We start from the raw sequence: 12,595 nt of genomic DNA, 5'->3' as shown, positions 1-12,595 counted from the left end.
TGCTGGGCCAAGCTTCTGCATTAGTATGAACCCACTTCTCCGGGACTGTTCTCACAGGCCTCATGCTTTCACCCATTGGTGCCGACTCCTCCTCAGAGAGAAATTCTAGAATGTACCAGATGATAACCCACCATTGTTTGCCTTCCACAGCTACACAAAATGCTTGAGACAGTAAGTGCACAAAGAGGGAATAATCCATTCTCATGGACAGTTTTGGAAGCTCTTCTCTAAGACTCACAGACCCATTGTCTGGGGGCTGGCTCTGGTGTGCCTGGCAGACAGTGATGGCAGGAAGTGTGTGGCAGAGCAAACGGCTTATGTCAGTGCCAACAAGCAAAGGCAGAGGCTGTGGTCTGACCTAAGAGCATCTTATAGTCTTCACCACTTTCCCATAGTGCCACTCCGGGACCAAGTCTTCAACATGCGGACATTAGGGAGATACTTATCCAAACTATAATGCCACCTACATTGATGCTTTCTTTTACACACTCTTGACTTCTGGTGTCCTCTTGAAAGCAATATATTTTATTTTTCTATTCTGGGTGCTGTACTATAGCTCCTCTTCTATGTTTAGCTGAACTGAACATCTCCCTATAAATGTCCTACAGGCCTCTCCAATGTTACCACGTTTCATGTTGAACATATCTGTCCCAGCTTGTCTCTCCTGTTCCTTTTCTGAGGTGGAGTCCTGTTTGATTCTTTTCCTCTAGATGCATAATTTCCATCCCTTCTTTTTTTGTATGATGAACATATTTAAGGTGTCAATTCCTCATGTCTCACCTAATAGGTACCATGGACTCCTCATCCACATTGTGGTCCATTTTCCTCACAACAATTATGAACCTGAAATGCAAATCCAATTATTTCATTTTTCCTGCCTAAGGCTTTTCAGGTGCTCATCCTTGTCTTCAAAATAATCTCCCCAAATCTCATTGTCAAGGCACATAAGTCTTCCCACCCATGAGTCATCTTGACACCTGCTCTACCACACTAGTATTCTGACACCCCATTCAAACTTAGCTCTAGCCATCTCACAGGACCTGATGTTTCCTAAATAGGCCATCCTCTCTCATCCTCAGGGCTTTGGCCTTGCTAATCCCAGAGCCTATTCTCTCTTCCCTCTTTATCTGAAACAAGTATCCTTCAAGAGGATACACCTTTTTATGTGCTGTGAAGCCTCCTCAGACACTCCAAGGCCTAAGTGTACCCCTGTAGTCTAAGTGTACTCCCTGAAGTCCCTTTAAAATGGCTTAATGATGTCTGTCTTCTCCACTAGACTGTTACTTCAGGACAGACACCGATGGGCAGCTTCAATACCTGGAACTCAATAACACTTGGTGACTGCTTTTGAATAAATCTCACGACAGAAGCTGGTATTGTACAAAGACTTCTTGTCTAACTACCATCCTTCCTTTCCTCTCCTTTTGTATGCCTTCTTTAAAAGTGAGCCTCTATGTTACAGGATCATGAGTGTGTTATAGCATACTTTACATTCCTGTGTATTATTTATAATACATATAATTCTACATAAAATGACCTAGTTTATTAACTGTTCATAGGGAAGGCACTAAACCCATAGAACACTGGATACCTTCTGAGCATAAAGTTTGGGGGCAGTTCTCTTGGCTTAAGGTAATGAGGGCAAACACTCATGTGCCACATCCTCTTACTTCCAGGTCAGAGCTGAAAGATGCAGGTCACTTTCTCCTTTCAGAGGAATTATGGGAAAGGAGAACAGGTGCAGGGAATAAGTGGATGCTACATATTACTCTGTATTTCTAGTCCTATGGTCCTTCCACTCGATTATAGGGACAGAACCCCTAAACACTTTTCTTGCCTCAGCAAGATATGGCTACAAAAATTTTAATGAGCATATTTTTATTGGAAATATGAAGGACAAGAGAAGTACCAAGCCTTCTCTGCCCCAAATTTAATGAAATAATACAAGTTTCTGTCGGGACCAAAGGAAACTCAATTTCTCAAACTCCAAAAGGCAGTCCATATATCCAGAAATAAGCTCAATTTGGACTAAAGGAGGTTTGGGGGGCAGTTAGATAAAAGTTACCATTCCTCAGGAACTTGTGAAGCTGGGTCCCCTCTAACAGAAGGGACAAAAGACTACTGGTGGCACCTATCAGCATATCAAAGCTCATACTGACCTCCAGGCTCCTTCAGTATCACAAGTATCTATTACACATGTCAAAGTCAATGCTAGCATTCTAGTCCTTCTTACCTCTTCCCCAACCTAAACTCCCTCCAGCTCATGGGCTTCCCTCCACTTAGCTGCTCATTCTCCTTATAACCCTGCTATTCTTGCTTTGTTTTTCTCTCTCTATGCTCTGGTCCCGCTTCTCTCACCATGTTTCCTCCATTCTCCATCACCTGCTGTTCTTCCCTCTCTTGCACAGTCTTAACCTTGTTCAGTTGGCTGGCCATGTTTAGTCTACTTTCTCTCCCTGGTCCGGACTCTTCTAGATGTCCTTGGCTCTCTCTCATATGTACAATAAAAACCTCCCCCAACCATAACATGGAGGGTCATGTCATCAGTTTACACAGTTCCTAATTCTCTTTTGTTAGGGCTTAAGAGGGCAGAATATGCACATGCATTTCTCATTACCTACCCCATTCAGAACATTGGAACTAAACTCATTTTCTGGAAGGTCTGCTACTGAGGTACTGAGTACCTCACATCTGGCAAAAGTCTTACCAGTTTCAATCTTTCTTTCCTTCTGGAATTCTAACAGATTTGAAATGTTTTAGGATCCTATTCAACTTCATTTAGTTTAGTTTAGTATTGTTTTTTGTCACATTCAGACACTTGGTTAGTTTAGCCCCCAATTTAATTTGCTAGCATTTTCAATATTTATGTGATGGCTGCTTGCATGTTAGGGAGGTCACATAAAGAGGAGGAACTCAGTTCTGCAAAACTACGCGTACTTCTATAAAGTGTGTTTTCCCATTAACCTAAAAGGACCTCTATTTCAACACAGAATACAAGTTTTTTTTAAAGTCATTTGACCTAAAGAGCAGAGGTACTAAGACAAGATCAGTACAAAATAATACATTTAGCATGGCCAAAAAAAAAAAAAAAAAAAAAAGTACATGGAATGCCAAATTGACGAGCCCCCAATCTTTAAGGGCTGACTCATTCCATTGTTCTGGCCTCCTCTCTCTATTCCAGTCCTATTCTAATTTCCAGCCAATTATATTTCATCCGCAATTGTTCCAGGCTCCATCCCACGGAGGAAAAAGTGGGGTGCAGCTGACTGTAGAGGTACACTCCCCCACACCTTAGGCACTTGGCATTGCTTCATTCAATGTGGTGTGGCACACAGTAGGTCATGGCGACCCTGAAATGGTCAAGCCTGGGTGAGTTTGAAAAGACCGGTCAAGTCTCGGATTACAGGTCTCCCTCTACTTCACACCCACTTCTCTGGAGTAGAGGTCCTTGGCCTTAGATTAAGTCCTGGATATGCCGTTTGCTGGGCCTGCACACAAGAGGCACATGCTCGGTCATGTTGCTAACCGAAGGTGACCATTAAAATCTCATCTTCTCTGGACTATTTAAAAACAAACAAACAAACAAACAAACAAACATACAAACAAACAAACAAAGAGAAGGCTGCCCACTCAGGCACAGGGCAGTAGCCAAAGCCTGTGGGTTGCTGGGACGGATTGTAAGCTACAGGATTGGGTGAGGTGTCCGTTAAGGAGGTGACAGCTGTGGGCTTGCATGGTGAGAGGGAGAGGTGATGCTGCGGGACTACCGGGCTGCAGGGGTGTAAGGCCGCCTGCGACTGTGATCTGGAGGCCTCCGTGGTGCCGGGCTGCACATCGCGGGGCTGAAGAGCTGTGGAGCTGTGGGCTGAAGGGATGCAGAGTGCGGGTCTGCATGCTGACGGCTGGAGGGTTGAGGGGTGCAGAGCGGCAGGTTTGCGGGCAGCAGAGCGGTTGCGGGGATGCTGGAGGGCTGATGGACGGAGCTTGGCTGCGGGCTCTGGGAGCTGCAGGTTGGAGGGTTGCGGGGTAGAGGGCTGCGGGGCGGAGCTTGGCTGCGGGCTGGAGAGCTGAAGGGTGGAGGGCTGAGGGGCGGAGAGCTGCGGGGCGGAGCTTGGCTGCGGGGAAATGACGTGGTCAGCCCCGCGCGCTCGCCCAGCCCTGAGCCGCGCGCCCTGGTAACGGCGCTCCGCGGCTCCCGCGTCCGCGGCCCCGCCTCCCGCCGCTGCAGCCCGCCCCGTCCCCGCCTCCCTCCGCAGCCCCGGCGGCGGCCGAGTCTCGGGGCCCGGTGGCCGCTGCTTGCGGGACGCCAGCCGCGCCGTCGCCAAGCCGGGGGGTTAGGGGGACGCGGTCGTCGCGGGCAGGAGGGAAGGCTCCGATCGCCCGGACTGGAGGGCGCGGGCCGGCGGGGCGGCAAGCGGCCACCCCCCCACCCTCGGCTGTCGCCTGCCCCGCGTCGTCGCTGCGCCAGCCTCGCCTAGCGCACGGGGACAGGTGCCCCGGCCGGGGTCTGCCGGGAAGATGGCGACCCCGGGCATGAGCTGGCAGCAGCACTATTACGGCGGCTCTGCGGCCGGGGCGGCCAAATTCGCGCCCTCGCCGGCCGCCGCGCAGATGGCCGGGCACAGCATGGACTACAGCCAGGACATGCACCTGAAAATGAGCAAGAAGATCGCCCAGCTCACCAAGGTACCGGGGGCGCGGGGGTTCGGGGCTCACCTGACGCCGGGCGGAGGCGGCTCCTAAGAGAAGCAACAAGCCAGAGTTGCCTCCTTGGCCCCGCCAAACTTGGGTGGAACGCTGGCCACCGAACTTGAGCTAGACCGCACCCCGCACCGCGAGGTTTCCAGGGCTTGCACCCGGTTGTCGACTTAGAGTAAACCAGCCTAGAGCACACGAGGGCTTACTTTCCGGGTTCCACGGTACTAAATGGACTTTCCTGTTGCTCCGGTGTCTCTTGCCAAGGGCTGCACGAGGTACCGCGCTCTGAGTACCCGGTGAAGTCCTGGACCGGTTTACCTAACATGACCCGGAATCCTTGGAGTTAATCAGTGTCTGCTCCTGGTTCCCACAGTTAACGGGAGAATAAACTTCCCGAGGTTATTCCGAGGACTGTAGGAGGGTGAAACATACCTTGCGTGCCATTTTAGAGATTTAATGAGTCATTCCTTACTTACCCTGACATAATGTCAAATAAGGTTTATTAGCTGAATCACACTGTGTTTGCATTTAGTAAATGGTTCATCTCATCAGAAGATAGTTTTCAAGAAGCCCATAGATACATCACCTGCACCGTTTTCCAACCGTAGTTGAGGGTGGTATGTCAGTTTGTGAGCTCTTTTTCTAATTTAGTAAATACTGATAATAAAGGGTGGGTCCGTGTAGATCTTACTAGCAATATAGCGCTGAGAGGAACTGATTTGTGGTTTCTGGAAGTCATTCGCTGTGAACACCTTCCATAAGACTGTTGCAGCTTTGAAGAGAGAAAGGTGGGGTCGCTGCTTGGTAATCTCCTGAGAACTGGCTCAACTCCAGAGCCCCATCATCTCATTTTACTAGAGTTTAAAGAGAGGAAAGGGAATGCTTGTGGAAAGGGAATAAAGACAGGGTAAAAACGGTAAAGCTATATGACTGAGGATACAAAGAAAGATACCATGAAAGGAATAAAAAATGGAGAGATGCATAGAAGCATAGATTAAAAAAAAATAACAAACAGAAAACACGTGATCATGACTTAAGCCAAGCCAAGCAACACTACCTTTTGTGGAGTTTCTTTTTTGCTTTTTGCATTGTTTGTCTCTGCTCTAAGCACCATCTCAGAGAAGCTGCTTGTGCAAAGCGTTACTATTTGCTTTTGTGAAGGGTCTCCAAACTCAGAACGGAAGGTGTAGGATGTAACTCTGGCTACATGTTATCAGAGCATTTACATGGTTGGAACTAAAAGCCAGGCCTCCCCAGTAGTTCCATCTTCAGAATGCTGGTGGCCATAGTGAGGCTCATGAATATTTGCTCTGACTTTTTTTTTTTAATGCTGTGTCCAAAACATCCCTTTTCTTATTTTAGATTGTAACTCTTGGGAGACTCTTGTAACAAACACTCGTTAAAAGTTAGAAGCAGGACTGTGCAGTATTTAATAAAAGCTGTTTTCTTGAGTAAACTTCTCCTCTTTCTACTCAGACTTAAATTTCCTGTTCTGTTATCAGTAAAAGCAATTCAGCCTGGCTGGCACAGGTGAGATATTAAGGAAATGATCATATCTCTCTCTCTGTCTCTCAGATGTAATGAACCAGGTGCTGCTGGCCCGGCGCTTCTGTGACTGCCGAGCCTTGCCTGCATTCTGATTTCTTGTTTGTAGTTACTGTTTCTAACACCCAGTCTGCTTGAAAGTGCTGCCGACATGTCATCCCTTGTACTAGGGTTTCTCAGTGTAACACAGTTGACGTTTTAGATCGGCGAGTTCCTTATTAGAGAGAGGGCTATCTTGTGTAGTACAGAGATGCTTAGCAGCATTCTTGCAAATTGTGGGTGCAAATTGCACGTGACTTTGCCCTGCATTTAGAAGTGACAATACACAAGTTTGCAGACATTACCAAGTGTTCCCTGTGCTGGGTAGGGTGGGAGTCGAGTTGGTAAGGGATGATTACCATGGAGTTGTACTGAAATGCCTAGGGGTTCCCGCCCCCCTCTACCCAAGGCTGACCTTTATATTTCCTAAGACGAAGCCTGTCTAATGCCAGTCGAGTACCAGGGCTCCATTACACTCAGTCTCACAAACCCTAAAAGGCAGTGCTTCCCTTGTTTATCACTTTAGAAATCGTCAAATTTTGTAGTCACATTGATAAATTTTGCATCCTGAAGACCTCTCTGCCGACTCAGCAAACCAAATCAGACTGAATTGGAAAAGCCCAGGTTTAATGGGTAAAGCGTTCCGGGCAATTCCCCGCCCTGCAGAGAGGAGACTGGGACGTGAGACCGGAAGAACCATGTGTCTGTTTTCTGGGATACAGCCTATATACCCTGCAGGAGTGGTCTTGAGCGTCTCCGTGGGAAGAGCTGTATTTGACAGGCTTTGAAGGGGCAGGTTTAGGGAACGAGATTGGGGAGGGGAGTTGAGGTGGATCTTCCACCAGAACATTCCAGACTCTTTGGGTATAGAGATGCCAGGGTACCAGGGGTTGAGGTGGAGCTCCCACCCAAACACACATATGCTTCATAAGCCAGGTGTCATGAATGTGTGTATAAAAGGATTGCTAGAAGTTTGACATTCCAGTGTATCTGCTGTCTGAGGTTGTTGTAAAGACTTGACTAATGAGTTCATGTCAGTCAGAGGTAAATTAAATAGAACTATGGTTGGAACTTGATTTTGGCTTGTGTTTCAAAATAGCATATTGTAGAGGTAACCATCAGAATAGGAACTTGGAATCAAAAAGGGAGCTCTGTTGATAAAGTACTTGCCCGTGCAAACATGGGTATCTGCATTTGATCCCCAGAACCCACATAAAAAAGCCAAGTGCTCGCCGGGCGTTGGTGGTGCATGCCTTTAATCCCAGCACTCAGGAGGCAGAGCCAGGTGGATCCATGTGAGTTCGAGGCCAGCTTGGGCTACAGAGTGAGTTCCAGGACAGGCACAAAGCTACACAGAGAAACCCTGTCTTGAAAAACAACAACAAGAAAAAAGCCAAGTGTTGCAGCATGCATTTCAAATCTCAGAGCTTGGGGAGCAGAACCAGGAGGACCCCTGTGGCTTTCTAGACAACTAGTCTAGGTGATGCTCAAGTTTCAGGTTCAGTGAGAGACCCTGTCTCAAAAAAAAAAAAAAAATGAAGAGTGATTGAGAAAGACACGTGATATCAGTCTCTGGACTCCATGCATATACATGTGAGTATAGAAATGCACGCGCCCCCCCCCCCCCCCACTGCCATCGCCATCACCACCAACAACCAAAAAGCTGAAATGGCCTCTTATCAGCATTACAGAAGCAGCATGATTAGGAATGTGTGTTATTGATCTCACACACTATCTTGAGTTAGAAAGCTAGCTCCACCACTTACTTAATAGTGTGTGACCTTAAGCAAGTCACTAACTCCGAGCCTCAGTTTCCTAGGTGTGACAGAAGGGGTAATGATACTCGAAGAGTTGTAATGGCACATAGTAGGCTCTTAATTCATGTCAGCACTGAAAATACTTCTTATATACCAACAAAGTATAAAGAAAATATGGGTAAGATATTTTTAAACACTTTTAAAGGAGTATTCTCAAGTTTAACTTAATTTTTTTTTAAAGACAAGGCCTCACTACATGATTGACTCACCTCAAAGGACCAGTGCTCATGAGTCCTGGGCTCACCCAAGGGCTCTGTTCTATGTTTGATAGCATTATTGATACTGTATTTATTTTGAGAGTTTTCTATTCAACTCTATTTAAAAAAAAACAAAACGTATAGCAGATCTTCTATAAAATAGCAAAAATTCAAGGCTTCACATTCTGCTTTGCTGTTTGGTTCTGTGAAGCGTGCTCCAGAGATTGGACTAGCTCTGATAGGATATAGAAGAAAATTAACTACTTTATAATGTTCCTGGCGAGGCTTCTCTTGTTTCTTTCCATTTGGTCCCAGGGATCACACCCAGAGCCTTGTGAGTGCTAGGCCAGCACTCTGCCTTTGAGCTGTATCCCCAGCCCTTCAGCCTATTTTTAACTAATGACAATACTCACTGTATGAATATTTGCTCAGATTCTGTTTCCTAAGAACCCAGCAGGGCAGCCTTTTCCTGGTGAGAATAGCGATTCTTAGAGCCTGTTTAATAGACGGGGATTTTACCAAGTATTAGAGCAAGCGAGAGTGAGAGAGAGAGAGAGAGAGAGAGAGAGAGAGAGAGAGAGAGAGAGAGAGGAACACAGTCTCTGCCGCGTAAGTCAGGAATATTTAGGTCGTTTGTGTCAAGTTTTGCAAATGAGTGCAGAATTGGTGGTGGATTCGCACGTTATGGCATGTTTCTGAAATTGTTAATGACTGGCTTCTATTTTGATGTGTGAAACCCCCTTTCTGTACTTCTGTATGTTGACTCTTTAGAGTCTTACGTAGAAAAGCAGAGCTTGGGAGCGGGAAGCATAAAACAGCCTTGCTGTCCCTTTCAACTCTGCCCCTCTCCCGCATCCATGCTTTAGTCCCTTTAAATTGACGTCTTAGGACGGGATCGTCTTCGGCCAGGGATGGACTTGATTTTTTCTAGTTGTCCTTAGATACTATATAGCTCACTCTCCAGCCACAGAAGTCTCAAATCTGATTGTTGAACTGTCCAGTGCCGAGCATACAATCTCGAGGGCAGATGCAGAGGTGAAGCCGCCTGTCCTCGCTCACCATCTTTCGCCCTTCCTCCTGCCAGAGGGGAGGTAGGTGACTGCGGAAGGGATTCCACGGGCTTCTTTGCTTCTGGCCTGGTTTCTGCTCTTGCCCGCCCTCGTCTCCGATCCCTGTGAAGTGGCCCCGAAGGAAGGGAACAGCTAAGTTCCGTGGCGTCTAACTCTGGTGCTTTCGTAGCCTTGGCAGGTGTTTCGAGCTCATCTTCATCTGTGGGTCCTCCGCCTCCTGCCTCCTCGGTGGCTTGAGATTTCCACTTTCGCCTCCCCAACCATAAAAAAATGCATCTAAGTTCTGACTGGTCCCCTGCTCAGCCTCTTGGGGCTGGATTACCTTCCTCTTCATTTTGTTATGGTCTGTTCAAGCTCCAGCTGTGCCTCTTGGCCAGACCCTTGCGGCTCCATCCCAGCTTGCCGTTGTGTCTCTTGTCCATATGACTCACATCTGGTCCATGGGAGAAGGTAACTCGAATGTTAAATGGTCTTTAAATAAAAGAGCCCGGGGCCAGATATCGGGGTAAATGATGGAAGATCAGAGAGACAAAGGAACAAGCCACTGCTGTGTCGCACCTCGCCAATTCCACGAATCCTCTGACTGAAATCCTCAGGAGTCCTCACATGAAAGGCTCCAGATGAAAAAGCCTCTAGCTGAAAGGGACGCTTCTGCCAAAAAGCCTTTAGCTCCTGTCTCCTCACACCTTATACACCTTTCTCTGCCCAGCCATCACTTGCCGAGATTAAAGGCATGTGTGCTTCCCGGTACTGGGATTAAAGGTGTGTGCCACCACCGCCTGGCTCTGTTCTCTCTCCTAGACTGAGTCAGTCTCATGTAGTCCAGGGTGGCTTTGAACTCACAGAGATGCAGACGAATCTCTGCCCCTGAGTGCTAGGATTAAAGGTGTGCACTACCACTGCCTGGCCTCTATGTGTAATCTAATGGCTTGTTCTTTTCTCTGCTCTTCAGGCAAATCTTATTAGGGTACACAATATATTACCACAGGGAAACACTGGTTTTGTTCACAGACTGGTGATGGGACCAGTTCATCCATCTCTCTTGGTCTCATGTTTCTCCACCCAGCTTCTCATCCTGCTGATTATTAGGGATAGATCGAGTGCCGGGTCAAATGTTCTTCACCGTGCTTGATGTTAAGTGTCAACCTCTCTAAGTGTTTTTCTCAAAGCCTTCTTCTCAGCTTTAGTGTGGGTCTTTCCACAGACCCTCTTCACTGTGGCTTCCCTAAGGAGATCACTAGACCCTCTGTGATCTCCATAAAGCTACTTGTTACAATGGTTCGCACAGGGATTAACCTGCCTCAGCCATGTTTAACCTTTAGACTTGTTCTTTTGGCATTTTAAAGAGTGCTTTGACCACCTGCTCTAGAATGCTATTTTATTGTCTTTAGCTCTGAGTAGAAACTTCTGTGATATTAGCTTACTATTTTAGCTCATGCCTCTTTAGGTAATTGAGCTTCTGGTACACCTCATTCCACTCATCACTTATAGTTACAACTCGCAGAAGGCAGAGAATAAGCTGAAGCTTATAATGAAAAGCTTTAGGTTTGGTTCTTAGCATCAAGTCCCTTTCTTTAAGTATGCAGCTGTGGCCTTCACACCTGGAGCTGCCCTGACCAGTCTGGTCCTTTGAAGACTTCCTTACTCTGAAGGTTTATAATATTTATTATCTCCATTTCTGATCTGATACTTAATGATGGAAATTCATTTCTAGTGGTCATTATGCTTATGACTATACCCATTCCCCTCATTTGGTTGTTAGTTTATCTGCCATAGGAACCATAACTTTTATTCCTATAACCTTAGTACGGAAACTTTCCGTATTACAATATAATATATATTACAATATAATACAATATAAAAGTTACTGAGTATTTATTGGGAAAGGGTGATGGTGGTGATATGAAAGTAATTTTATTGTGAATTAGAGAAAGTCAGTATTTTTGAGAAATTATATCTGGTTTTTCTGGGTTGGCCAAGTTAAAATATTCTCGACTATTTGGATGGGCACTGGCAGTTCATTAAACTATTGGTAAGAACTATATGAACTTAATTTTGATATAAAAATAAAAATACAAACTCTGTCTAAAATATGACATCATCATTCAGAATGCAATTGATGTTTTCCTAATCAGGTTTTTTTTTTTTTAAAGTCTTATGACTGTTTGAAGCGGTTTTTTCTATATTCCAAACCAGAATGTATTTATGTAATGCGAAAACCAGTAAAAATGTCAAGCAACCCCATTTCCTCTTCATTAAATAAAACTGATGTTATTTATTTTTGTTTTTGAGATTATAATGACGTCATTTCGCCCTTCCCCTCCTCGCTCTAACTCCTCCCACGTACCCTCTTGCTCTTTCGTGTTGAATAACCAGCCAGTTTGGGGGCTCTTCCGCCAGAAGATTATTGCCCCAACTCTCGACATTCCTTAATTGCCTGTAGTTCTTTGTCAAGGGTGGAGGCCTCCTGAGCTTTCCTGTTCCACGTTAGCATGTTTACTGGGGTCCTCTGGTTTAGGTCATATTTAGGCAGCCATGTTGGTGAGCCTTCATGGATGTAGCTTCTCTGGCCTTTGTAGAAGACACAATCCCACAGCAAACTTCCTGCTCCTCTGGCGCTTACAGTCTTCCCACCATCCGGCTACAAGGCTGGGCTCCACAAGTCTGCATTTGGATTCCTTGTGGCTTCCTGTTTGTTGCAAAGTTAAATTTCCTTATGAGGGGTGAAGACTGTACTTACCTGTGGGTATAAGGACAAATGCTTAGAATGCACTTAGGCATTATGCTGGTTAAATTCTCCTCTAAGATCCATGACTTCGCTAGCGTGGAGTCGTTGGCTACCTTTTCAGTACTTGGCATGACTTCCGTCTTGTTGAGTCACTCTGAAGTCTACTTAGAGAGTTGTTGGTTACCATCAAGGTATGTGTGACATTACTGCACCTTAAGACTTACTGTGCCATGCTGGTCATTGTTGTGGTTCATAGGTGCCATAGCTGGGTGGGGCTGTTGGGTGCTTCCCTCTTTGGGAAGCTTTCATGGAGCCTTCTGGTATCACGAAAGCTAGTCCTCGGGGAGGAGGCTTTAGGTCCGATCCAGCTCGGGTCCCCTGGGTGCTGTGTCCAAAGGACATGGTGTCTTTGGCAGTAGGGATGTACCTTCCACCTCTGGGGGGCAACTGAGGTGACAGCAGTAGCCTATAGTGTTTGGGGGGGTCTCCAATACAACCCTG

General features: G+C 46.4%; 1 protein-coding gene across 10 annotated transcripts in view; it reads left to right on the top strand.

The window, feature by feature from the left end:
* Positions 1 to 4,216: 4,216 nt before the first annotated feature.
* Fam184a (family with sequence similarity 184 member A) overlaps positions 4,217 to 12,595 on the top strand; it is a 133,941-nt gene continuing 125,562 nt past the window's right edge. For all 10 annotated transcript variants that reach the window (XR_005090249.1, XM_028868376.2, XM_028868373.2 and 7 more), the window contains exon 1: positions 4,217 to 4,686. Coding sequence is in view for 9 of the 10 variants with exons in the window: in XM_028868376.2 (XP_028724209.1) it covers positions 4,519 to 4,686 (168 nt within the window). In the remaining variant the exon portion in view is untranslated. The remainder of the gene's footprint in view (positions 4,687 to 12,595) is intronic.

This window comes from Peromyscus leucopus, chromosome 8a (genome assembly GCF_004664715.2).
Source record: "Peromyscus leucopus breed LL Stock chromosome 8a, UCI_PerLeu_2.1, whole genome shotgun sequence".
Taxonomy (NCBI): domain Eukaryota; kingdom Metazoa; phylum Chordata; class Mammalia; order Rodentia; family Cricetidae; genus Peromyscus; species Peromyscus leucopus.
Note: the sequence above shows the minus strand (reverse complement) of the source record. Positions and strands in the feature narration are given on the sequence as shown.